The 26669-nt window shown below is 46.5% G+C and overlaps 1 protein-coding gene across 1 annotated transcript in view; it reads left to right on the top strand.

The window, feature by feature from the left end:
- The first annotated feature begins 16788 nt into the window (after positions 1-16788).
- The window catches only part of LOC115330595 (syndecan), a 93770-nt gene continuing 83889 nt past the window's right edge, over positions 16789-26669 (top strand). Inside the window, exon 1 of the mRNA XM_029992473.3 lies at positions 16789-17166. Within this exon, the coding sequence (XP_029848333.1) occupies positions 17104-17166 (63 nt within the window). The 5' untranslated portion in view covers positions 16789-17103. The remainder of the gene's footprint in view (positions 17167-26669) is intronic.

The following is a 26669-nucleotide window of genomic DNA, read 5'->3' as shown; positions in this document are numbered from 1 at the left end:
ACTGGTGTTTCGGCTTTCCAATCTAAGTATCTTTATTCGCTGCGGCTGGGCTAAGCATTCTAAGTTGGGCAGCAGTCTGGCTGTCTTTTCATCACAACTTTTTTGTCGCGGAGCTATCGCCACGCTCGTTCAATAGATCAATTCGTTTTTAGGCAAGACGCACGAACAAACTTTTTTCTCAACGCTCATTGATGTTTCGGATTTCAAATCGAAGTACCTTTATTCGCTGGGCTAAGCATTATAAAAGGGACAGAGCGGTCCAAACGTCTCCTCATCTCGACTTTTCTGTCGCTGTGCTATCGGCACGCTACCGTTTGAAAGACTTTTTTTTTTTAGGCGAGATGCACGAACAAGCTCTTTTCGGAACGCTAATTGCTTTCTTGGCTTTCAAATCAAATCGTTTTTACCTGCTGGATTAAGCACTAATCAACTGAAAAGGGGCAGCGGTCCGGCTACGGGTTTCGTCTCGGCGGTTTCAACAGCAGCGCAGCCATCTTGTTTGTTTACGTGACGTCACGGAGCGCGAAGAAGTCACTCGCGCTCCGAAAAATTCTCGGTGCACGAAGAGCGCGCTAGAGTGTCAGTCTCCGGTGGCACTCCTGTCCGTTTAGTGAAAGGAGCACCAAACTCTCGCGCTCCGGAGCACGGACTTAAGGGGTACTTCCGGCGATTTTTTCATGGTCCCCGATTTGCTTGAAATTTTGCTAAACTCGATAAACAATATCGCCAAAATAGTATCCCAAATATTAGGTCAAAATAATTTTTTTTCACGAAGTTATTGAATTTACAATTTTGGTCCTCACCGTATTTTTCAAACTTAAAGGGATGCTGAACCGATATTTGAAATCTCATAATTATTGCCTGAGCGGGCTTCGCGGGATGGTACTGTACCTAAAAACAATATTCAATCAGACGGATGGGGCCCGAATTATTGTATTTCTTTGAATTAAGAGTGAATCCTCGGCCGGAAGCCGCCGGCGCGAGCGAGTCCTTCTGAGAGCAGGCGTAGCGGAACTGACGTGCGCATTCTCGGCGCCCCCAGCGCCCCTGGTGCCTCCGCGCATTCTCCTCGTTCGTGGCCTTGATTCTTCGCTCGGCGGCTGTTCTCAATGCGGCTGGTACTAACAATAACAAACGCCACCCAGCTTAGCGCCTGGCTTGGCTTGGCTCCGTCTGTCTTTTGAGGCGAATGAAAATGCGCACGTCACGAGGCGAGCTTTCCACGACGCTCACCAGGGGTCGCGTAAAATTGTATTTTTCGTGTTTATTCAATTTTATACGCCTTCTCGCTCAAAACAACGTCATTTAGAAGTAAAAGACATGCTATGTATGCCATTGCGGCCAAGAATTTGCACCCAAAATTTTGGTTCAGCATCCCTTTAAAGTCTCTACTGACAACAACGAAGAAGTGACGTCATTGGAAGTGCAGGGATTCACTCTTTGGACTGTAGAATTTGTTCCCACCTTATTCGAAGCAGTTTCATGGTGTCAAATGAATGCTTTGGAAGCTCGCTCCAGTCCCCGCGCTCCAGCACGGAACAAATGATTAGCATATTCTATTTTTTAGACTGCTCGCTCGGCTGGCAAGCCTGCCCGCCACTGACGTCACGGCACTGAAAAGTGCGGGTATATTTGAATGCTGATTTTCACATCATTATAATTTGACGATTTTGTAATAACTATTATGAATTTCGCAATACTAAATAGCATACCGGAAAGGGTATAAAGGCCGGGGAGTCCGAAAATATGGTTAGTTGAGGTAGCTCAAAAATCGCCGGGGTCCCCCTTTAACGCGCCCACTGACTCCTTCCACTGGACGGCCAAAAGTCACTTCTGGTGCACGTAACTCCGGGGATTTGGAGTTAAGCTCCGAAGCACCGAGTCCGAAGACGGTGCACGTAGAGTCAAAGGAGCTAAAATGACGTAATTTCCTGACTGGTGACGATTTCCGGCGCTAAAAGAGGAAAAAGATAAGCTGCTTCGGTTCGGTCGCGGGTGTGCGGTTTGCTCGCTTTTGTTAATGAAAAGTGCTCAAGGTAAGACGAATAACGCGTTCGAATTTATTTTCCAGGTAAGGGTCTTTTCGGAAAATGCATTGGACCATATTTTGGGTCTGAATATGCTAATAAACAACGTAAACGTTCAGTTGACGCCGTGTCTTGGTCGCCGTTGCACGGAAACTCGGTGAATATCGACGATAGTCCTGTCCGCGCTGAACAGAGCAAGGCAGGGTATGTACGCGAGTTCGGTAGCCGGCTGGACACTCTCGCAGAGCAGGATCCCGATTAATGTTTTGTTTGCGTAGCTAAATCCGGGTGCACGTTGGCTGACGCTCGCTTCGGCCGACAAAACATTGATCGCGAGCGCGGCCGAACTTCCCGTGTGCACACGAATAAATTTCAGAGGAAGTTCGTTACGAAGGGCAAAACAAACGTATGGCTGTATAAAAGTATCACAATCGGCGCCGTAGATTCGCCGAGCTCTATATTTTGCGTGTACTGACGACGTTTTTGTCGGTTTTTATGACAGTCGCTGGCCTTTGCACCGCGAAGCGAAGGGCTCGATCGCGTTGCATCGCTTCGAACAGCAGCGCTGATGTGTACAGTCACTCGCTCTTTCTTCAACGACCTTGTCAAGACCAACGTTACGTCAAGACTTCTTCAATACCGGCGCCAAATAAAAGCGATCGTGCTCGCCATCGTCTGCTTCTAGGTTATTCGGAGTCCGTCTGGCACAGGGGAAGAAGCGGAAATTGCGTAGAAGCAGGTTTGAAGCCGCGGGTTCCTTTTTTTTTTTTTTTTTTGTCGTTCAGTAGGCGCTCCGAGGACTCTGACTTGAGTCACTCGGTTCGGAGGCAAGGGAGGCGCTACTGAACGCGCAAATTGTGATACAAATGTGTTGCGATAATATCTCACAGATACTTTCGAGTATCTGTATCTATGTATCGGGATATATTTTAAAAAAAGTATTTGTATCTCACTAATGAAATACACTTAAAATGTATCGCTTATATCACGATACTTTTCTTTAAAGGGACACTGACACCCCCCAATTTTTTTTTTTCATTTTTTTATCACGCGATACATTATGGTGTCGGCATACTACCCAATTAATATTTTGCTACAGAGTCACGTATTTTTTTAATAAAGCCAAAAAATGCAACTGCTCGAAACCGAACCCGAAACTCCCGCACAGCACGGAGAAGTAGAGAGGATAGGGTATGTGGCGGGAAGTCACGTGGCTACACCCAACCGTGCGAGTTTCTTTTTTTTTCTCCGCACGTAGCAGACGAAATGCGTTCGTTCGCCGTGCGATTCCTTTGCAGTTATGTTTGTTCCGCTCGCTGTTCTGTACTTCAAGATGAGTTGTTTTGTGCATTTAAGTGTTGGCGATTAGTAGTGAGTGCCCCTGGTGATCGGCTCCGAAACGAATACTCCCAAGATGTTGCGTGAAGAGCTGCCTCACATGTCCTGCCTCTGAAAGTAGCATTGCGCGGCAGAGTGCACAAGTTTCCGAAAGATCAGCGGGTCGGGATCAATGACTGGCTGCAATCCCTGTAGAACAGATACGCGAAGCTCGGAAAGCGGACGCTACCCGATTCATATGCTCCTTGCATTTTCTGGAAAGTGACTAAATTGAGTAAGCAGGTGTCAAAAATGGAATCCCATACCATTTAGTTCAACAACGTATCGTCCACAACCTTTTTTGTTTCAGTGATAATTGTAAAAAAAAGAAATGTAAACATCGCAAAACGCTTGACAAAAAAAAAGAAAAGAAAAAAAGGGACACTTACACCAGGGATCGCCCCACAGGGCGTGTGAAGCGGACGTCTTTCCACTGAGCTACTGAAGGAACTTTTTCATGTGTAGCAATGCAGCAGTTCGACTGTATGTCGGAAGTTCGCTGCCGATTTCCCTTCAACACATGCACTCCCGGCTTGAAGTCGGGCAGCACCACGCATAGGCTACATTCGCACCTCGTAAAGAAACCGTACGGGTGCATATTCAACTCGAAGTACCGCTCTTCGTGCTTGACGTTTGAGCGAGCGATGTCTTCAGCCACGAGAAGGGACGACGGCTCGGAGACGTCGTCGTGCAATCGGCTTGCTGGTCGGGCGTGTCGTACGGGATGAATATGAGTTATTTTGATCGGTCCAAAATTTCTCTTTCGAAGGAAGACAGAGTTCGCCGGTACTGTGAACGACAGTTCTGAAGTAGAGGTCCAACGCCCGTCGTCCGCTGCCATCCGCTAGTCCAGTGGTTTTCAAATGGGGGTCCACGGACCCTTTGGGGTCCGCAAAGGCACTCTAGGGGTCCGTGAAGCCCAGCCTCATCAGTCAAGCCCGGAAATAAAACTTGTCTTTTCTGAGATTGAGAAGAAACGTTAAAAGTTTCGGGTTAGTTTTCTCGTGTATATGTCAATAAGAGAAGTCTACTTCACATTATCCCTTAGATATTTTAATTTATTAAATAACTATCATAATTATTTATACTTTCCCTTCCATTCACCACGAACGGAGTCCTCCATCATCTCCGCCGATTCACAAGGGGTCCGCGAAACATCAATGGTTGAGAACCACTGCGCTAGTCCCACGATACGCGAAACAACGCCATGTTGAAAATTCTGCAGTGAACGCCCAGGATGCTTCCGGTTGTCTGTGCTACCTTTTTTTTTTTTTTCAATCAACGTATTTGCAGCTTTTTGGAAGCCACAAAAATGGGTTTCATATTTTATTTCTATGATTAATATTGACTGTGTGCCTTCCATGACCCACGACTTCGATGAAATTTGGTGGTCGCGTCGAAACCTCAGAAAACGGCCCGTGACCACGGAGAAGAAAGTGAGCGCGACTCAAACCGGCCAGTTCTCGATCGGCGGTTTTCGGGCGGAAAGAAACCTAATTTCGAGCCGCAAATTCTCTTCTTGGTAGTTGGGCTCTCATATGTCACGTGCAACTAAAAACCTTGGCGAGCAAAAATACCCTGTCAGTCTCCCTTTGAGGTAAAGGAAATGTACGGTCCTGTTGTCCAATCTCCCCACACTATATATGGGTGACTTAGAAGGTTATAATACCACAGCTTGAGATGCGCCTGCACGGCAAAACAGGGTTCATTTCGGGGAGACGCCTTTTGTCAAGCATGGCACGCAGTCTTTACTGTTCTGTAACTATTTGGTTCACCGTGTGTGACATGTTTTCTTTGGCGGCGTTAATGATAAATAAAGAGTTCGAGGTAAGGGGAACAGCATAAAGTGTCACAAAATAGTAGCATATACATACATTACCATTCGTATTCGCCACGAACTACACCCTCCCCAGTTAGCACCTTTCGGGAGCAAAAGCATTTTTATAAGCATCTGCATCTGTATTCCGGAATACTTTTCCGCGGGTTTTGCAGAAGTATCTCAGGGATTCCTCGTTGCATAAAAGACTGCATCTCAGTATCTGTATTTTGGGCCTTAAGGCCACGGTCCCACTGAATGTGGTAGTTTAGGTACTTTTTGGCAGGTCATTACTCATCTCCTTATAAATGCTGTTTTGTGGGATTGATGTCATTCGAAAGGTAATGCAATCCTCTTTCATTTGATATTATGTATGTGTTGGTTTTTACTGTTCATGCGCGTTTGTAGCGTTGCGAATATGATGACGCGGACCCTCATTGCTCCGCTAGTTCATGTTTTATGAACGATCAATTAAAGATAGCACGGTTCCAATATAGCAGTTTTGTTAAGATGATGTCGGAGCAGAAGGTAACGATACACTTTTTTCGTATTTGCACTACTTTGTTTTTTTCATCCCTCCAAATATTGCCCTAAAATTGACATTTTTCAGCACAAATATGTTTTTATTCACAAGCGCTAGGGCAATGAAATTAGCTTCAGGTGTAGTGCTTATAATTGGTAATATGCAAAAAAAAAATTAATGTTCTGTAAAATTTTTTTGTTTAGATATTTTATATCAAGCGTAGCCCTTTTTTGTGCTTTGAGTCATGGTACTTCAAATGCCGCTGAGGAAATAATTAAACTATGATAAAATCTGTTATAGCATTTAGAGCTACAATGGTTGCCCAAGAGGTGGACGATGGCTTTTTTTTTTTCATTTTCAAAGCCATAACGCTCCAGGAGCACTTCAAACTTACCTGTTTTTGAAGCATATCTTTTTGGACATCAAACAGATTTATTGACATCTAATAACATTTATTGCTTGGAATAGACATACATTGCGATGTATTAAATGTTCACAATGATCTTGCTTTGGTTTCTTAATAGGTGTATAGCTTAGCTAATTTTAAAAGCAATTAAAACTGTTTGGGTGTTTTGTTGCGCTACCTGGCGGATGACAGACAAACTGCTGATTTCCAGTGTTCGAAAATTTTCCGAGGGCGGCGTTGGCGTCTGTATCATCATCAATCCCCGTGTCTTTTTACCTTCACATTTAAAAAATATATTGGAAGATTTACTATCGATAAATGAATGTTTTAAGTTCTGGTTCAGGTTAATAAATCTAAGACAAATAATTACACACGCGTAGCGTGATATAAGGTGTTCAATATTCGATATGATTGAAATCAATAAACAATAGACGAGAAGGAAAATAATAAACCCGAGTTCACTTCATGCCTAGAGTCACTAAATGAGCTTTAAAGTATCGGCACTCCGTTCCTCAAAATTGTTCTGGGCGCCGCCATTTTGGGTCTTGTTCAGAGCAAACGCAACTGCCGATCGTCATGATCCAAAAGTACGACTTCCTCAGCATTAGATGCGGTGCTAGGAAGCTGATGCAATATTGCAATGCTCTATCGCGGGTTGTTTAAACATTTGTGGGGGACGGAAAAGCGTTTCCTGTGATTTCAGATAAAGCTTCAGGTAATTGGCAACCATGATTTTAAGCCACAATATGGCCAAGTGTCGTTACTCTGAACCGTAGCTAATTTACTGGCACAAGCGGGAACAATGAGGAAGAGGCAGGTGTCAAAAAGTAGTGGCTTGTGGAATCCACGGGGCTTACGTCATGGCCCCTCCAGGTATTACAAGCCTCTTGAACAAGAGCATGAATAGTGTCATTAAATAAGCTACGCGTCAGAGTAGCGACACTTGGCCATATTGTGGCTTAAAATCATGGTTGCCGGTTATTTGAAGCTCTATCTGAAATCACAAGAAACGCTTTTCCGTCCTCTACTTTAAACAGTGTGCGACAAAGCAAAGCAACATTACATGAGCTTCCTAACACCGAATTTAATGCTGAGGATGTCGCACTTTTGAATCATGACGATCGGCAGTTGCGCCTGCTCTGCACAAGCAACATAATGGTGGCGTTCAAAACATTCTCGGGGAAGAGAGTGCCGATACTCTAAGCGCAGCTAATTTATTTGCTCTAGTTCCCGCAAAACTCCTTTTCCCTGACTGAAACTGAAAGCAAATATGAATAATACACCATTATTATAGCTGATTTAGTTATAATCAACTACTCATAATGAGAGGAGGAAGCGGCCGGGTAGGAGAAACGCGGGTTTTATGTGCGACCGTTCTAACCGTCTCAAAAGAGGGAACGCGCGAGCTTACGCTGGTTTAAAAGAAGGCATCCAAAGAAAAGAGGCGGCACGCTGTGCTCATTGTTATTATGCGTCTAATTGCAAATTGTTGTGTGTATGTTTATACAGCCGGAAGTTAGTCCACCTTAGTGGGCGTCTGACTGTCAGCTGTAGATGAGCAATTTAGCCAGTGCGGTACAACCGCAAACCTGGGGTCTTTAACGTGCACCACGCAGTAGTGATACACGACCGCACGCCGGTACGATGCTCTTCCAGATCGAAACGGGCAGGGGCGGGGTGGCTTCTGCAGCGCGAGCTTTCGCTCCAAGTGCTCCGAGCTGGTGTGCGCTGGACCCTGCACTCGGCCACCGACCCCCCCCCCCCCCCCCCCCCCCCTTGTGCGTCTAATTTATATACAGGTATAAGTATTTGCAGATCGAGGATGGACGTCGATCGTCTCGAGGTAATGTAACGTAATAACATTATATAAATAATAAACTTGTTGAAGGGCTGAATGACTCAATTTTTCAATTCTTGGATTGTAATATGGCGATAGCCTATTGTACTTGCTGTTGATGAAGATCAATATGAGTTGACGAGGTAATGATTAAATGATGAGGCTCTATATGGACGACGACATTAGTGGGTGTCGAACCACAACGTACAGTGCCAGACTTGTTTCAAGTATCGTGTACCCAAAGACTTTCTTCACCCGCAACAGAATATGGTAGAATCACTGAGGATGCTGCTTTACAACTGTACGTGGAACAGGAAAACTGCACTGTGCAGAAGTGCGGCTTATTCGTTAATACGAGGGACGGATTTCTAGCAGCGTTTCCTGATTGATTACTTCGAACAAATGGCCTCATTGACGTAAAGTTCCCCCGTTCCAAAAGATTCTTGAAGCATACTTAAACCGCAAAGGAGTATGAGGCGAAAAATAAGAAAAAGGAGCCTGGTGTGAAAGGTCTAAATCACCACCATAGCTTCTACTATCAAATACAAGGGCAGTTACACAACACACAAAGAGAGTTTTGTGATTTAGTTATATTTACACTCTAGGGCGTTGATATCCAACGTATTCAGAGAGATGACACCTTCTGGTCAACCAACAAGAGCCTTTTCTACTCAAGTTTTACATGGAAGGCCCGACTTCCGCTGAAATTCCATACGTAGACGAGTTGTCCGACCGAATAAACTGCAATTACTCCCGATCTGGGAATCGCTCGATCTTCGTTCGTAAGCCATAGTGTCATGAGATCGAGGGGTGTGGCTCTTCGTCCGCCGAATATTGCTTCGGCGGGTGTTTTTACCGTGTAAGATGAGACTGTCGTGTGCTGCTGGAACAACAACCTGGCGATTCTTCACTGAACTGCTTCTTCCGTAAGCTTCAAAAGGGCTTTTTTTTTTTTTTTTTTGTTTCGCACACTAACTGTTCTGCATGCCCGTTAGTTGCAGGATGGTATGGTGCACTAATGTGATGCCTGATGCCGGTTTTTTTCTTCTTCAAAAACTTGTTTATTTTGTTTGAAGCAACATTTGGCGCATTATCAGAGAAAAGTATTTTCGGTAGGGCAAAAGTAAGTAAAAGAGACCGCAGAACGACAATGACGTGTTTGGGCGTCGTGGCAGGCATCGTGTAAACTTCCAGCCACTTAGAGTACGCATCGCCCATGACTCCGCAGATGCGGATACGTTTCGCCACCCACCGATTGAATAGTGGATCGTTTTCAGTTACTGTTCATAATGGCGATGGACTCAAGGAAGACTTCGAGTCTTTCCAAAAAGTTAGCCTAAGTGCCAGGACTTTTGTCGAAAGGGGTAAGTGTTCGAAACGTCGGCAACGTCGGTAGCCACGTGTTGTGCTTGACACTGGACACTTACCATTCGCTGAGAAGAAACTTGCTTGTTCGTCTGCCACGAGTCGTCCGATATCAGGTCATCACCGCAACAGCATCTCCCGACAAAAACGCATGTCCATAGTTAGCAATCACGTGAACTTATAAATACCCGAACGCTCATAACTTGCCGTCGCTAAACGCCGTTCATTCATAGCGTCATCATTGCAAATTAACGTCTTCCTATTTCTTCTGATGGTTTTCATCATATTCCTCCTAAGCTGTAGTTACAACATTATGTGTGTCGGTACTTCCGAAAATATTGCAACGGCGTTTGTTTTCTGGGAACCCCCTATAATGTAACAACCTTTACAACATCTTCCGGACCCCGTGAAACACAATATTTCGTGACGTTATTTTAGTCGTCATTAAAATGGTGAGATAAGTGCCGTAAATCGCGAAGCAGTTTACTTGACGTCCGCTTCCACTGGTGTCTTGGAAGATTGAGTCTACTGAGCGTGCATTCCTGCAGAGGAAATTTTGATTGACAGAACATTGACACGTCAATCAACATTTGATTCCTTCTTGGTAAGATTTATTGCGAAAGCCCGTTACAACCGCCGAACCGCATCTCCCTATATCAGAGAACAATTTATACCCAGCCTGACATTCTCGCATACATCCGTTTGCTGGGCCACGCTACTTGAGCTAGCTGAGCACAGCTGGCAGCGGCGCGATCAAGGCCATGAGGGGAACGTGATGGTGCTCGAGCCATCCCACTGTGAACCAATGTTTCGGCCACCCCACGGGTGCGTGTCGCCATCTATTGGTTGAACTAACGCCTTGTTCAAGATGGCTGCCGTGGGACCGCAGCCTTAAAACACATCTCAAGGTCTCAAGGGACTAAACAACGTGCAGCCGTCATTCCCGAATACTTTTTGGAGTATCTCCTCTCAGCCCTGGTTCTGAACATGCGCTCTGTGCAGCACACTCAAATATGGCGTCCGGTGTATACCCCATCGCTATCCATCATGGTGCACGCGCACCTTGCTATAGCGAGGCGCCGGTGTCGGGACATGTCACGTTCTATACCATGCGCCTCACCCGAGCCGCTAAAGTCCCAACACTACCCCGTATTCCTAGTACTCTGTAATAAAAGAATTCGGAATTCGAAAGAAGAATCCAGAATCCAGTAAAAGAATCCAGCTAAGAATCCAGTGCTTTCAGAACGCGCTCGTCTCAAACCAATGGCAAAGAACCCCCCCCCCCCCCCCCCCCCCCCTCCCCCATTGGCAATCCTGGATAAACTCCTGCTCGCGCTGGAGGCGGACACTACTGTATTCTTAACCTGCCACCAACCATGCGGAGAGCAAGTCGTCTGCTTCATGCGCAGGAGTTGCGATGACGTCAGAACGACGCCGAGCTCTTATTGGCTGTGATTGAAAGGACAGTGGGTAGACCTCAGCGCTAGATGCCTTGACCTCTACCCCCTATTTTTTTTTCTATTAGCCAATAAGAGCTTGGCGTTCTGACATCATCAAAGCCCCTGTGCAAGAAGCAGACGAACTTGCGCTTCGCATATACTACAGGTAAAAGTCAATGGTCCCCCGCGTTACACAAAAGGCTACCGATTCTATAAGACAGAGGTTTGCAAGGGTCTTTGCTCTACTTAATTATTGTGCGTCACGGGCCCTTAGACGCCTCTCCTCTCTGGTTACATAACCCATGATGTCACCGGTCTTGAGAAGGTCTCAAGGGACTAAACGACGTGCAGCCGTCATTCAACTTCGTTCACCTGCGACAAAAACAATTGATCCTTTAGCGCAGCCCACTGGAGTGACAGTCGACGATCGACGCGTCTTGGCAGGCGCCCGTTAGTTTGGCAAGCCGACAATGGCGCGTGGTTTGGTATTGCTGACGTTCTCGTTGGAGACTTTGAAGGAACGGTATACGACGCGTTACCTGAGGGGGCTATTGGTTTTCCCGCAAGTTAAGGGGGTGGGGGAGAGAATGAGGGAGATGACTGTCTACTTTTTTTTTTTTTTTTGGTATGGTATGACATTGCAAGAACCTTGGAAGATCTGATTAAGGTCGAATAAAGCTTCGTCGTGAACTTCGATATCTTTCCGTTCTAATTAGCAGATCTCTTCGCATTATACGGTAGCTCATTTTTATGCTGTGTTTTGTTGTTTTATTCTTGCCAATAATAAACGGTGTGTAGGTTTGTGTCATCCACGCTTATTTTCATACACTGCTGTCGCAGTGATTTTTTTTAAGAAAGGGAAAGCGATGGGTTTTTTTACATTATTTTGATCACCATGTGCATGGCTTTTTGAAAGATAAGGTATAATCAGAATAAGGTTGCTGCATAAGAAGCGGGAGGTTGTTTTGAGGATCTGACAAAATCGTCAATACCACGCGCGAAAAAATGCGAATACTCTGTTCCACCTCAATACTATTATTCATTGAATGTGCGTCTGTACCCGAACACCCAGTATTATTCGTATTCACTTAGTCATTCAATTCATTTTTCTGAAAACTTTCACTGACTCCAGTTGCCCAAAACGAAACGTACGTGAATTATTACATCCATGATTTCGTGATTTGATTAATGTCAGTATTATAGCATATAAACTCTGGGTTCTTTTGTTAGATCTAAGGAGCTGAAAGTGCCATTACATCTTATAGATAGATATTAATGCTCCCTCTTTCCAAGAGTCTATAGGAGCAAGAAGGGAGCTAAAAATTAGAAGGTGTTACAAGAATCGCGTTGCGTATAATCTGTTAGTTTGAAGAGGAAAAGGGGGGTAGGGGAGAGGGGGGGGGGGGCATAGTAAGAAATTTGCACCTTTTCGAGAACAGGAGCAAGCAGCGATTAAAGTCTCCCGTAAGTTGAGGTGGGTCCCTACAAGAATGTGTGTGTGTGTGGGGGGGGGGGGGGGGGGGGGGGGGAGGGGGGGGAGGGGGGGAGGGTCTGACGAGATGTACTAGATGCGTGCACATAAACCGCACTGCTGACTCTATCCCCGCTGTACCTGCAACCCTCAAATTGCTAATCCCCAAATGTCACATCCCTGAAAACAAGCTATTTTATTGCAATATTGCATTTTGATTTCACTAATGTTGGGGCAGTGGAGGAGCGTCTCAGACCATCCTTTAAAATCAGTGGGGGGTCCGAGACCACCTGAGACCCCCCAGAGTTTAAGCCCTGGGAGCGAGTAAGGTATGTTATATAACGTTGTGACCATGAAACGACTAACGCTACTTATTTTCCTCATTTCGGAAGAGCGTGTTCAACACCAACCTTCTGCTGATCAAAACTTGGGCTGTACCTATTTTCTGACGCAAAGATGCCAAAATAACAAACGTGAAGAGATTCAATTCCATCAAACATTTTAAAACAATTGTTCGTTTCAAGCTACAGCACTATAAAAAGGCAACGAAATCTGTTTGGTTTGCTCTTCAGTAATTTTTTTTCGCGTTTAGAACCGCGCCTATAATTTCTAGCTCATCAACGTCGCCCACCAGTTACTGTGACTCAAAAACCAGCGACAGGAGTAGGACTCAAAAGGAACGCACTGCTCTTAGAGTGGAGTAGGACGTTTCTTTGTAGACATGGAACGAGAACCTTACTTAGTTTCCATTTGAACGAGTAGAAAATAAAGGTACTGTCGTGAGCAAAAGTCTGGATAACACGGGAGCGCCGACCAAATTGCATCGCCGCGCTCCCTGACGGCGCGGCGCCTGGTGCCGAGACCCGCGCAATGCGCACGCGCGTCCTTTCTTATCTGCTGGCCCACTCGTACGCTCGCTTCAACGCGATGCGTTCCTGAGCGATTAAATAAGCGCTAGGTGCCGCCCCGGGATCCAAAATTCCGAGAGCCTCGCTCACCGCTCTGGACGAGCTCGCGTGCTCCGCGGCACGCGCCGTTCGCGAATATCTTCCCCGCCACTCGGCGACGCGTTAAAACTGTCGCTTCCCTCCATTCAATATTTTTACGCTTCCCCCTATATTTGCCGCGGCTATAATGCGAACAGCTGCTGCTCAATTTCTTATGCACGCGTTGTAAAGGGTCAAGAAGTCAAGAAAACAACGAGAAAAAACAAAACAAAAAAACATGGTACTGGCCACATATTCTCAGCATGGTTGTTCGCGAAGTGAACTTAAAATGTTCAGTTTGACATCAGCTGTGATGGCTTGTACCGGAAGTCATAAAATAAAGCGGCTATGCAACGATTTCCGGACATTAGCCAAATAATTATAGGAGTTGTTCTCCGACACTTCTAAAGTAAAGAAGAGAAAAGTGATTTTGTCTGTGTGCTCTAATTATAAGTTTATACAATAGCAAAGATTCAAGTTTCCGGCACCCCTAAACTCTCTAAATGACGTGCTCAGTGACGTCGACGTGAGGATGCACTGGTTTTTGCGCGCTCTCCTCAAGGATGTTTACTCTTTCTCTCTCTACGGTTCTTCGTGAGGCGTTGAGCTGCAGCGATCCCCGCGTCACCGTCATGGCCGCCGCGCACGGCTGCAGAGGGGGAAATATTTCCATTTCTGCTTTGCGATTACACAGCAGAATTGCAACATTTTGCAGGAAGCTGATGCTTTTTCGATTTTCTCTGACACTATCAACAATATAAAAATTACAAGCGACCCAAACTGTACCAGCGCCTCTTTTTCCTTCCGTTTTGTTTCTTGTTTTTTCTTGGGAGGGGGGTTGAATAAATATTTCTTTCTTATTAGGCATTTTCTTCTTGCTCGTCATTCATCACTTTACCGCGCGTGCATGATCACTCCGAAGGAAGCCCAAGGCTGCCTCGAGTACGCGAATACAAGTTCTACAATTCATTGCGGCTGCATCAACATAAGGGACAGTGTTAACGCGTCGCCGAGTAGCGGGAAAGATATGCGCGAACGGCGCGTGCCGCGGAGCACGCGAGTTCATCCAGAGCGGTGAGCAAGGCTCTCGGAATCTTGGCTCCCGGGGCGGCACCTAGCGCCCATTTAATCGCTCAGGAGCGCATCGCGTTGAAGCGAGCGAACGAGTGGGCCAGCAGATAAGAAAGGACGCGCGTGCGCATTCCGCGGGTCTCGGCACCAGGCGCCGCGCCGTCAGGGAGCGCGGCGATGCAATTCGGTCGGCGCTCCCGTGTTATCCAGACTTTTGCTCACGACAGTACTTAGTTACTTTTTTGTAATTGCTGTCGATGTCAACTCTCCAGTTATCCCGTCATATGCGGCGCAACCCAAAGGCACTGTCCTTGAGCCTCAGCTTCTTTCTTGTTCGTATCAAAAACCTGCCTAACTGCGCGCCATCTTTGATCCATTTGTTCTGAGACGACCGAGTGTCTTTCCTTTTTTTACGAGAAATAAGCATCGACAATGACGCACCTGCCCAAAAGACTGACACCAACACTGTATGTTCATGTTGAAATACGTGAGATCTGATGCTACATGTTGACAATGCGTTTATCTCGTTTTATATATATTTTGAATATTTTTCACCCGCTTACCTTTACCTCTTTTTTTATTTTTTGCCTTTTATAGTCTACGGTATTTTATTCTGTCTTATAAGCATTACACCCGCTCCTGCTGGGGCCACAATAATGGCTTGCAGTATACTGCAAATATATAAAGAAAGCGCAAATTCATGTCTACCCTCCCCTTCTTAATCTATTGATCTATCATCATATCATCTTGATGGCCTCCCCATTCGAATCCTTCGGAACTCGAAGCATTTGGGAATTTATAGGCCTTCGTAATTATTCTACAATTAGCTGGAAAATTAAATTTGCTTTCATTACTAACGAAGCTAATCGCGCGCTATGTACTTAAAACGTACCTTTACTCAGCTCCTGCCTTTATTAAATTAAACTTTTACAAACACGCGGTGCTTTACATCGCAGCTAGGTTATGTTTCTTTAATATGAACTCCAGCGTGAAAATCCTTGTAAACCAAGTTAAAGTGTTTCAAAACAACTCAGACCGTTTTATGTACTTCATAAACTATTAACGACCTGCCACTGCCAGTGTGCCCACGATGAAATCAATTTGGGGTTGGTTATATTCAGCGCCTCGGCGCAAGAGCTCAAGGATGTGCGCGACGCACAAACTAGTTAGCACACCACTTTACGCGATGCATTGCTCACTTCGCCTTCATATGAGTTGTCAAGATTGGATCACTATCATAAAGCAGACGTAATCTCATGCAACCCAAAATAATGTTTTGTTTAATTCCTTCTTCCTGCGTATTTCTAATGACTGGAACCGCCTTCCCGCCAGATTTTTTCCAATGAAACAGTTTAATTTATTTTAATTTGTTTTGCACGAAATAGCCAACTGATTTGATGTAAGGGCGACAGTACGATACCGACCATCTCTTCTCATTTGTTATCATGTTTTTTTTTGTGTCTTTTACATTTTATGTGTAATATTGATTGTTAGGGGACTGGCTTTTCAATAGGTTGAAGTTTCATTGTTTTGTTTTTGTTTTTGTTTTTGTTTTCTTACGCACCTTTTTTAGTACTTATTAAGGCAAAAACTGCTGTGTCACTGGACTACGGAGGCATGTGCTACGTGTAAAATTCCCCTGCGCATGATCAGAGTGCTTCCCAAAGCCCAGTAGACAAAAATGGAAGACCGCAGAAGGCGATAATTAGAATAGACAATACCTGCTTCTAATTTTAATTGCGTTTTTACTACTTCTATGTGCCACTCCCCCTTAGAATGCCGTATTGGTTCATGTTTTATTAAATGTTAATCAACTAACAAATAAATAAAAACTGGCACGTCTGGTTCCCCCAGCCGGACTACTGAGGCGTGATCTCAGAGCAGTTTGGGCTTACACTTTTGATCGCTTTTCACCACATTCTTGCCATCAGACTAAGTGATGTGTTAGACGACGTTTCACTGATATCTTCTCTTTTTACATCTCTCTCGCCTACTAGCGAGGGCTGTGATCTTTAGATTAACATCTGTTACTGCAATCTTGTAGTAGAACGTTCTCACGTGTCCGTGTTTTAATTTATCCTGGCTTCACTGGTTACGGTTTAGCACGTGTTCGAAAAAATCGGACACAAAAAAGCAGACACAGATCTGTTTTTTTTCTCTATTCAAACATTACTGGCAGACCGTGCGGGAATGCATCTATTCCATGCCTCCTTCGATTTATGCAAAGATCGCTTCCGCTTTTCACGGTTAACCATTCCTCAAATAGCGACGATAACCTCGACTACGGCAACCCAAAGCGAAAAGAAACAGCCTCGAGAACGAGAACCGCTTTCGCACCAAGCACAGCCCCGTCTATACTTCCCAGCTGGCAACGCTGGAATCAACAATAACTCCGCGCGCTTCCAAGAGATGGCGCAAGGCGTTTGCTAGGGAAATCTCGGGGGAAAAAAAAACTACGCGAAGCGCATCTTTTTTTTTTTTTCACCCAAGCCAAAGCCGAGGCGTCTCTGGCGTCTCTTCTGTGGGTAAATATCCGCTAGGCGGCTAGGCCTCTCTTCTAGTGGCGCGGTTGAAATATCAAGAAGCGGCAATGGTGATCGAGTAGTTGTTGGCTGGTTGTGCCCGTGTGCTGTGTTGTTTATGCTCGGAGGCGACCGGTGGGGGTGGATACACGATTCCTAGCGAACCCTCGTCCTTTCGTAGCCGGCCGCACTAGGGACGAAACTTTTTTTGGTATCCCGGGCCAGTTGCTTACACGGATTACCCCCTACGCCTACCGGGAGGAATGTGGAAGGCGACGCTCCTACTCTTGTTCGCCGTGAATGGAGTACTACTCTCTGCGGAAAAGGTACTGTTCCCTTCGCTTTGCCCCGTCCTTTGACAAGTTCTGTTGGTTCTTCGCGACGTGCCGGCGTTGTACCCGCGAACGCACGCTCGACACTCCTTCGAAACCGCGGATAGTACTCGCTGCGAGCAACAGCTGCGTTGACCGTACTACTACGAAGGCCCGCTTCTCTAATGCCTCTCGAAGGTTAGTGACCCAGGCGTAGCCTGCTTTTAAGAAAAACTTGCCCCCAAGTTTTGTTTTCGTTCGCTTCGCTTTTTATACGCCGCGTTTTGGAGACGAAGTCTTTCTGTATTCCGGTCAGCGTAGCTCCTGAATCGCGTGAAACCCGCGCCGCGAAACAGTGTTCAATTTTCTACGAGTGCATTTTGTTCTTCGTTTTTTTCCAAACGTTTTTGCTTGTTTTTGTTCGGGTGCGCGTTGTCTGGCTTTCGCTGCGACGAAAAGTTTGGTGGACGCGTTATCGCCGGAGCGGCTAAAAAGGCCCGTCACCTCTCGGCGCATTTCGGTAGATAAGGAAGGCTCTTCGAGTGGTTGTTTTCTTGCAGCTTTCTTGGTTACTGTGCGAGTTTGACACCCTCTAGAACCACGACGACGGCAGTGGCGACGAGGGGAGTGCCGACGATTGTTCAGCGGTTTAAGCGCAAACTCGGGGGGTTAGGGGTTGGTCCTTTGCCGGAAACGCTCCTGCTTTCTTCTCGGTGCTATTTTATTTTTCTCTTTAAACTTGCACCCCACAAAAGGCACGACGCACGACTTTTCAAGTCTAACTTGGTCGGCCCGTCGTTGGTTTCCCCTCCAAAGAAAACCATCCCTTGTACAAAACTCGCTTTTGTCTGCCGGTGTTGGATAACCCCTCCCCCTCCAAGCGTAGATGCTTTTTCGGTGTTGGTTACCAGTCCCACGTAAAGTCAGTCCCACGCTGTGTGGGCCACTTTCGTTTTGCCGTTTTGACAGCGGACGCCGCGGCTAGGCCTAGCACTCGCGTTTGTATCGATTTTGGTGTGCCTGGCGTGCGTTTGTCTGTGCCCGTTTCTCAGGGAATGCTCTCATTCATGTGGTGTATGAATGCTTGCTCGGTGGGTGGTTTCCGTTGCCGCGGTTTTTTAAGTCGGCAGACGTGTTCTTAAGAACGGCGGTACTACCTCCTTTTTGCTCCTGGTCTTTTAAACATGTAACTTGGTAAAAAGAAATAATCTGCCGGAACAAGATAGTTTGCACCCACAGGTTTGCGCTCGCATTTCCTAGTCGAGTAGGGTGTGGTGGGTGGTTCAACTACGCTCATTCCACTCGCCCATACATGGTGCTTTCTTACGTGATGTTTTACACTGAGCGCACTCTACTGTTGTGTCTATATGCATCAGGGTGCTTTCCTTTCTCAAAATAGAAGCGTCTGCATGGACCTGTGGTTACGAGACTCCTGTTTCGTAGCACGCTCTTCGATAGCTTTACTTTTCCACTCCATTGTGACATCCCAGAACGGATTATAGAGCTGTGATGGCCCAAATCGTTGTTGTAAGGGGTTAGTCTGCCACGTGCGTGGTTCTATCTTCCCCTCGCGTAGACTTTCATACAGGCGTCCGACTTTGTCAGTTTTTATTGGTTCACGAGAGCTAAGCGAGTAGTTAATCCCGACTAGGGCTTCAAGTAGTGCTTTTGAATCGTCTGGTATCTGTCAAGATATTGGCATAATTATGTAATTCTTTGCTGTGAATGATGCAACATTGTTGGTTGGCAGTTCTTGCGTACTGTGCTGTAGTTTACGCAACCATAAGGCAGTCTTTTTCTTCATTTTTATCGAAGCATTCCTGGGAAGCCCTCCGGACGATCGTTAAAAGTTGAGTCACCGCTTCCAACTATCTCGTCGCACCCAGGGCTGGTTCGGAGAACGTTGGGTCCGTGTTTCGCTTCTAGGAAGTTCTCCCAAATTATTTCCTTTTGTTTGCTCTATTAATTTATTGGTTAACTTTCCAGGAAATTGTGCTAGAGCGTTAAAAGGCGAAAGAATTGCGCCCATCGCTTGTAACATTAAGCTTTTTTTTAAATAAACGGGCTTTCTTATTTATCTTTGCTGAACGATACTTTAATGTAATCCCATTTGATTTCAAGACGGCCGATGCCTGGTGCTTCCTCCTTGCTTTTTGGTACTCCCTGATCACTATGAATGAGGCGCATGTGTTTTCCAAATAAAGAACGTTTCCAGCTGTTGATGAAACCTCTGGTGGAGTTGCAAAACATGCCATTCTTGGAGGGTAATGAACACACAGAAAGTTACAATTGGCAAATGATTAACCTGTAGTCAGTCCCTTGAGCTGAAATGTGAAGCTAATTTTTTTTTTTTTCTTTCTTGCCTAGCCAATCTTTCAGCTTTCACGACGAAAGAAATGTGAGAGCAATTTCGTGTTCAGCACCCAGTTCAGTTTCCTTAAGTAGACATTGATAACTCTTAGAGGGGCACTAGAGTGCTTTTTGAGCTCGCCTTTACATGGCGCAAACTTCACCTGCACGCCCTAAACGTCCTAGAGAGCCAAAAATTGCAATTGTGCGTGGCCCTTTATTAAAAACGTGACGAAATCGTCGCAATACCACCTTTTCCTCTATCATCGCAAAAAAAGAAAAAGCCATCATGCCTTAATTTGTTTTCCTGTTAAAAACAGGACCAATCATCGCAAAACGCCCCTTTTTTCTCGGACAATCTCTGAATGGGCGTGTCGCAATTTTAATGGCAAGAAGACTGGGCGTGATTGTTATTTCTGATATTCTGGGATATGATTCGGGCACAAATGTTCAATTCAAACTTTTATATATATATTTTTTAATCTGATTCAGATTTTGAGTTTTCGTATTAGTCTACGCATATTTGATGCTTTTAAAGCTGTAGTCCGTTGCAACTCAAAACGCTGAGGAGAGGTTTCCCCCTCTCCTCCGGCGTTCCTTCTGCTTCCTTCTCCCCGCTCAGTCTTACCCTCGCCCTACCTTCTTGAGTTGCAACGTACTATAGTTACCTCATTTTTATATTAATGGGGAATCGTTTTTGCGGACTCTGCCTCTGGATCATGGGAAAGGTGGCCTTCAAGACAAATTCATTCCTCCAGCAAAGAAACCGCGGATCAGCTCGCAATTTCGACCAAGCGCGCGCCCAAATGCGTGCGCTCGTTTAATCGGTTGCTGCACGGCTTCGAGTCATTCTGATAGTGCTCTCTCCTCCACTGGACGCCACACTCCACTTTGACGACAGGAGAAATTTAAACCGTATCTCCGTCCTGCGTTCCGCTGCAGAAAATTCCTTCTACTCGTCGTAAAATGATCCTCCCATGTGAAGGTATATTCCCCGCCGGCTCGAGTGTTGGTGACGGCCCTTGCGCCATCCAACGCGGACATGCATTCGAGATGCCGACGTCACATTGATGACGTAATTATAGGCACCCAGGAAGAGGTTTAATGTGCTTTTTCTTTTTTTGTCAGTGCGCAGGACGGCGCTATGTGACGCCTAAGCTTTTAGGGTACCTCCTTATCGAAGATCCTGCCTCCACTTCGATCGTGTACGTTGTCAGGAGAGCTTTTTGTCGTCAACCTGTTAGGATACTTCCTTCGTGAAGATATCGTGATACCACATTCGTATTGTGCCGGTTGTTTTATTTTTATTATGTTTGTTTCTAGACGCGGTTTGAGGAAACGACTGCTTGAGCCACTTTCACGACCTGCCATAGGCTTTGCTTTTTTAGGTGCGCTATCGGCGATGTTGTTAGTCTTCAAATTACTATCTTAGCAGTGGAGTGGTGATAAAAGGCACCGGGACTCGCCGCTCTCAGTGTTTTTTTTAAGCTGCCAGTTTACCGCATGCTTTTCGAAAGTCGCGTGCAGCTTGTTGGAAGGTCGGAACCGTTGCCCATAACGACGCCACTGAATGTGCCTTTCATTACGCGAGATGGCGATATGAAAGGTCATTACAAGCGTGTCGGAGCATAGCCAAGGCTAGTAACCGATCAGCTAATGAAACAGTGCCGAAACTGCAACTTCGCTGCGCTCGTGGCTTTGTCCAGTCTCGTACGCGGCACTCGAAAATACTAATTCGTTGCAATTATTCTTGCTTAAGAGTTATTTGATTCGATTTACTTTAGTAGGAAAGTAACTGACTGTTACTTCAAAAAAGTAATGTGTACTTCTCCAATTACTTCCGAAACTTCGTGTCATTACGGGGGCGGTTACAAGCGGTTCTATGGCTTCGGAAAGTAATCGAACTTCTTGCAATGACTACTCAATAGAAGTAATCACATTATTGCCAAATTGTTCCAAAAGTAATTGCGAGTAAGTTAATCACCTGCAATTGTCTGCATGTACCCCGGAATCTGACAAAACGCCGTGACGTTCCGTGTTTATGCGTGTTTTTCTCTGCCCGGTGCCACAGTGCAGGGATTCTAGTGTCCACCAACTTTGGAAATGGGTCTGTCTATATGGGGCCGGCCCGATCCGGCATCCAGGTTCCATTGTTATTTGCGTCATCCATTTATGGTGGGCCATCTGTTGCGAGGCCTATTTTACTCTACGCCCACCCGCGCGTGAATGGCATTACCTGGAAAGTGACCTGTATTCTCGTGTACCTAAATAGATCAGTGCCGGAACAACCCTTTCGTAGGAGTGACCAGTGAACCAGATGCTTGGTTCATATAATGGCGCCGACCTCAGGATTATATAACCGAGCGAACTGGTAGAAAAACAGTGATGTGAAGGTAAAGGCTCAAACAGATGAGCGAAAGACCAACAATCGTCGCACGACATTTAGTACACGAGAAAATACTTCCACACCATTTTCTGAGAAGCGAACCGGTCGTGGGTCTTCATCGAGGAGAGATCGAAAGCCTCGTTTTCGAAAAATGACTCGGAACGACTTTTTTTTTTTTTTTTGCATGTTTCTTACTATGTGCGTTTCTCCGTTAGTTTTTTCGCGCGTGTGTTCCAACCTCGATTTGACAAACTAAGTGGGTGGAACATTGCATTTGGCCCGCTTTTGGTGTAAACATCCCCTGGGTGTCTAAAATAACTCCTGCCAGACGTCTTTCGTTGATGAACCTCCACAATTCGGACGGGTGATGGTGTACTATACTAGCATTGCTCCAGAAAAGCTGTAGTTGCACCTTGCTGGATCACCTCTGTCGTGTCTCGAGTACGTGATTGCCGTCGTATCGACTCTCGGATGCCTATATCTTTTTAAACAATTCTCGCTGAACCTTTTCGAGTCTGCTTGTCATACGCCCGCCGGATATTGCGCCTTTTTGGCTCCGTCTGAAAGTGTCGCGGACACGAGATGTCTTCGGTCGTGGCATCGACGGAAACGAGCGACATTTCGCCTCGGCATTGGCTTGCTATCGCTTTTTGACGGAAGTACGGCATTTACTCTCGATGGTGGCAACATCGTTTAAATGATTGTATCCCGTGATCCTCCGTGCCGACTAGCAATTTACGAACGGATATCTAAGAAATCCCACAAGAGGACCTTTTTTGTTTGTTTCTTGCACACGTGTGTTGGCTGTCTCAGGCTCGGCGGCCCATTGTATTAGCACGCCGTAGCTTGGAGCATCTGAAGCGAAATCTCTTGCTGCGGAACTCGGAGTTCCTGGGCCCCCACTCCTGCCCGTTTTGGTATGGAGGAACATCGTATACCGGCGTTCGGTCGTGTGCCACTACTGCGTGCTGAACGTTCAAGACTCCACAGTCGATCTATATCGGTGGAATTGAAGTGGCAGAATTTCGCTAAAGTACTGCGGAGGCACGGCGCCCATTGCGCGTAATCTCACGAAGGTTTTTTCTTTTTTTTAAGAGAAGACTCCGTGAAACCGAGATTTCGTTTGCACGTCGAAGGACCCCCAGGTGGTCGAAATTATTGCCCAGTCCTCCACTGGGGCGTGCCAGGTGCCCTTCGTTGTTTTGACACGTAAAACCCCCCTATACGACTTTTGGCCAGGCGCCCATTGGGGGTCTGAATAACTTCTCGCCGTCTAAGCAAACTTGCCACACGAGCCAGAGATGCCCTTCTGTACAGTAATCAGCGAGAACGGAACGTGGCCGTGCGTCGTGCCAAAGTCTGTCCAATGAGGTCTAAATGATCTGGGAGGAACTGATCGATCTCCTGGAAGTATTTCCCGGAAAGAAGTGTTCAGTTATGTCAATGTACATAAAGCGTCTATACTCTTCACTAGAGAAAGTTTGCTCGATGCAGAGGGTTAGACAAGCCCAATAGTTAGACTTCGTTAACTTTCAGTGTACGGCAGGCAAGCAGCGGACACTTTTCCGTCTATCCTAGACAGCTTGAACGCCAACCTTGTAAGAGGGGCCCACTAATTCGCTTCTGCGCCAACAAGCAGGTGCGAGCGAATTTCACGGTTGCCTTCACGGGCACCGCCACCGAACCGGATGGCACCTCGTAACGCGCGCGCGTGACTGAGATGCGTGGGCCCACTGCCGCCGCGTGAACTAGCCACGAAGGTTACGGTTGCACGACCAGGAAAAGGGAATAACGTCAGGAAGCGTACTGCACCCCCGTAGGCTAAACACGGGATTTGCAATTTCCGTCGGCCGCGGCCGTTGTGGATGGGGCTCGAAGCCTCAGCCCGTGGGTTCGAACTGTGTTCGGCGGCGGCGCGCTTGGCTATGGAATACGGTTTTCTTATGTAAATTGGGGAAATCGTGTTTGTGCCGCCGAATGGCGCTTCGACGCCTCGCTACGTTTTGCTTCGTCGGCCAAAGAGTGGGGTGCCTTCGAGTCTGCATTTCCCTTCATGCATGCATGTGGCGTTCTTAAAAAGAAATAACCCATTTGTATTCATTAGAAACTTGGTGGCATGGCGAAAGAACGAAAAGGGGAACGAAACTCGGGACCGAGGTACACCGTGAACACCGATAGATGGTCCATTCCTAGTAATAGTAGTGTTGGGATCAATTGTGGCCTCGGTGTAAGTGCGGCTAGCTCGCGGGATATAACCGAACGTTGCTGAATGGGAGGTACGGTGAGTCATCTCTGCTCCGTTGCCACGCGCCACCATGACCAGCTTGGAAGGAACACGTGATCTAAACATCGCATTTTCAACTTTTCTTGATTGTGCACCGAAAGTCGGCGCACTCCGTGTTTTCATCGGACTTCCTCTTGATTTTAGATATGCTGTCTCTCGGGATATTACAGACATGTGCAGGCAAGCGCAACTGTCAGTGGACCTCTCGATACGCCGCAGCAGTACGGGCCGTCAATCTAATGCCGTCCGATTGTCACGTAACCTTCTGAATTAGAACAGCGACATTGGGGCACGTGTTCCGTTCACTTCGCTGGATGGACTGAGCCAGCGATTTCTCGTATATAAGAGTAAGCTCTTGTGCATTTCACTCCCTTCGTAACGGAATTGCTCATATAACGAGCACATTCAACGGAATGAATGTCCTGTGAAGTGAGCGTTGCGTCCATTATTCCCAAGTTTCCACGAGTCGTGCCCAACTATCCGCCGCCAACTCGTCCGAGAAACATTGAATTGGACGACAATTCCTAATCTGATTTGAACATGTCCTGTGGCGTCTCCTCTCATATAGCTGTTTGAAAATGAAACCGCCAGATCCGGCAAACAATCCTCACTTCGTTTGTCCGTACGTCTCAAAGCACCAACGCATGATGCAGTTCCTAATCTGATTCTCTCTCCCCTTCTATTCAGTGGCGTGCGCGAATAATTTGACTTCTCCCTCCCGCCCGTCTAATCAAACTCGATTTGCCCGCTTTTCCATTAGATACCCCCCGCCATTCCTCTAATTTGTGTAGTGTCCGTAAGGACAACTTCACCATTGTATTCGCGAACTTGTTGCTCGCTTTTCTGCCGTCTTTCACTTGCGTCTTCGTTTTCGATTTTTCTCTATCTTGGTCTCCTGTTATCAACTTACGGAAAACGAAGTGTCCCCTTTTCAGTGCCTCCCCCGTTTTTCGTCCTTCTCCCTTTGTTTCCCGGTGGGTCTCCCTTTCTCTTTTTTGGTGTGCAAGTATTTTGTTTTTATGGGAATCTCTCCTAGCTTCCTGCCTCTTCCTTCATTGTTCGCATCTTTCCCTGGGCTTTTTGTGATACCCTTTATTTTATTTACGATTTTTTTTTTTTTTAATTTTATTCCTGGTGTGTGCGCCGTCTTCTACGTTTCGCAACAGCGCTTTCATCGATCCACGTTTTTTCCCGTTCGTTGCATTTTGCCGTGGCGCAAACTAAAAGCCCCGGAAAAGCTCGGAAAAAGCCCCCCCCCCCCCCCCCCCCCCCCCCTCCCCCTCCCGCGAGCCTCTGATGTCTTTTTCGTTGCGTAGTCGCGCGTCTTTCGCCCATTTCGTTATACTATAGCTCCGGTGAAGCGATGGTGAAATTCGTCGCGTTGCCAAGGGATATCGTGTCATGTTCGGGCGAAGATCTATTAGTCGGGTTAAAGGAGGCAGTCTCCTGGGCGCAATTGAGTGTAGCAACATCTGTATACAACGAGGTTAAAAAAAAAAAAAGAAAAAAGAATTATTGATGAAGGGATCCGGTGAAGTCGGGAGGGATCGTTTTTCCTGCGACGAAGTCATTGGCGAACTCCTAACAGAACAGTGACACAAGACTCGTGAAGCTGTCGTTCGGCGGCAGTAACCGCCCCAGTTTCGCTTTTTATGACCACCAGTGGCGCTTATTGCGGCGCCCAGTGTGGTTGCCCCTGGTCATTGTATTTGCGATGAGATCCAGTGTCCAGCTTTCCATGGAGCTTCGGTGTTTACCCAACGACCTCTGAACTCGGTCCTTTATGTCATCTACTTCGATCGAACGCGGGAGACTGGTTTGGCAGGAGCACTGCGTCATTGTTAGGCCACAACGCGTGCTCACGTGGTTGTTTACGGCTCGCACTCGAGCATCTGCCGATCTCTCGCGCAACGTTCGGCTACATCAGCTGAACGCTGCTAGAGAAACACGATAGATAATTTATGTTCTCGTGGTCCCCATGGGTCTAGTTCTCGACTTAGCCGCTAGGAGCGCGGCGGTTGGGTCTCTTCCCCAATGCATTGTCGGCTACAAGATTACAAAAATTATCTGGGTGGCGCAAGTCGCAGTCTGTTTCGAAGGGTTCGCCGGCTGTGTTCGCCCATCCACCCATTCTTCTCTCACCACCCCCTCGGGGTTCTGCGAAGGGATGTCGTTTGTGTTCATTTCGGGGCTTCTGTTTCTTTGCCGGGTCGCGACGCGGCCGATTCATGCGAGGAGTGGCGGAGGCCGGAAGGAGAGCGCATCCGAGGCGAGACGCCAGAACTGATATCAAGCACGTGGATCGTGTCTCATCTGACTGAGGGGTAGATGAAGTCATTTATCTTGCGTGCGTCTTTTTTTACTTGTTTTTGTTTTATTTTTCGTTAGATGTTTGTCACAGCTTCTGCGTCATCCGCTCCTACATCTGTTATGAAAAAAGAAGTTGATGGGGGACGTTCAGACTAGGATTGATGATCTCTGAGCATTACGAGTCGCCTG

Source organism: Ixodes scapularis, unplaced genomic scaffold, assembly GCF_016920785.2.
Source record: "Ixodes scapularis isolate PalLabHiFi unplaced genomic scaffold, ASM1692078v2 PGA_scaffold7__128_contigs__length_106722199, whole genome shotgun sequence".
Classification (NCBI taxonomy): Eukaryota; Metazoa; Arthropoda; class Arachnida; order Ixodida; family Ixodidae; genus Ixodes; species Ixodes scapularis.
Note: the sequence above shows the minus strand (reverse complement) of the source record. Positions and strands in the feature narration are given on the sequence as shown.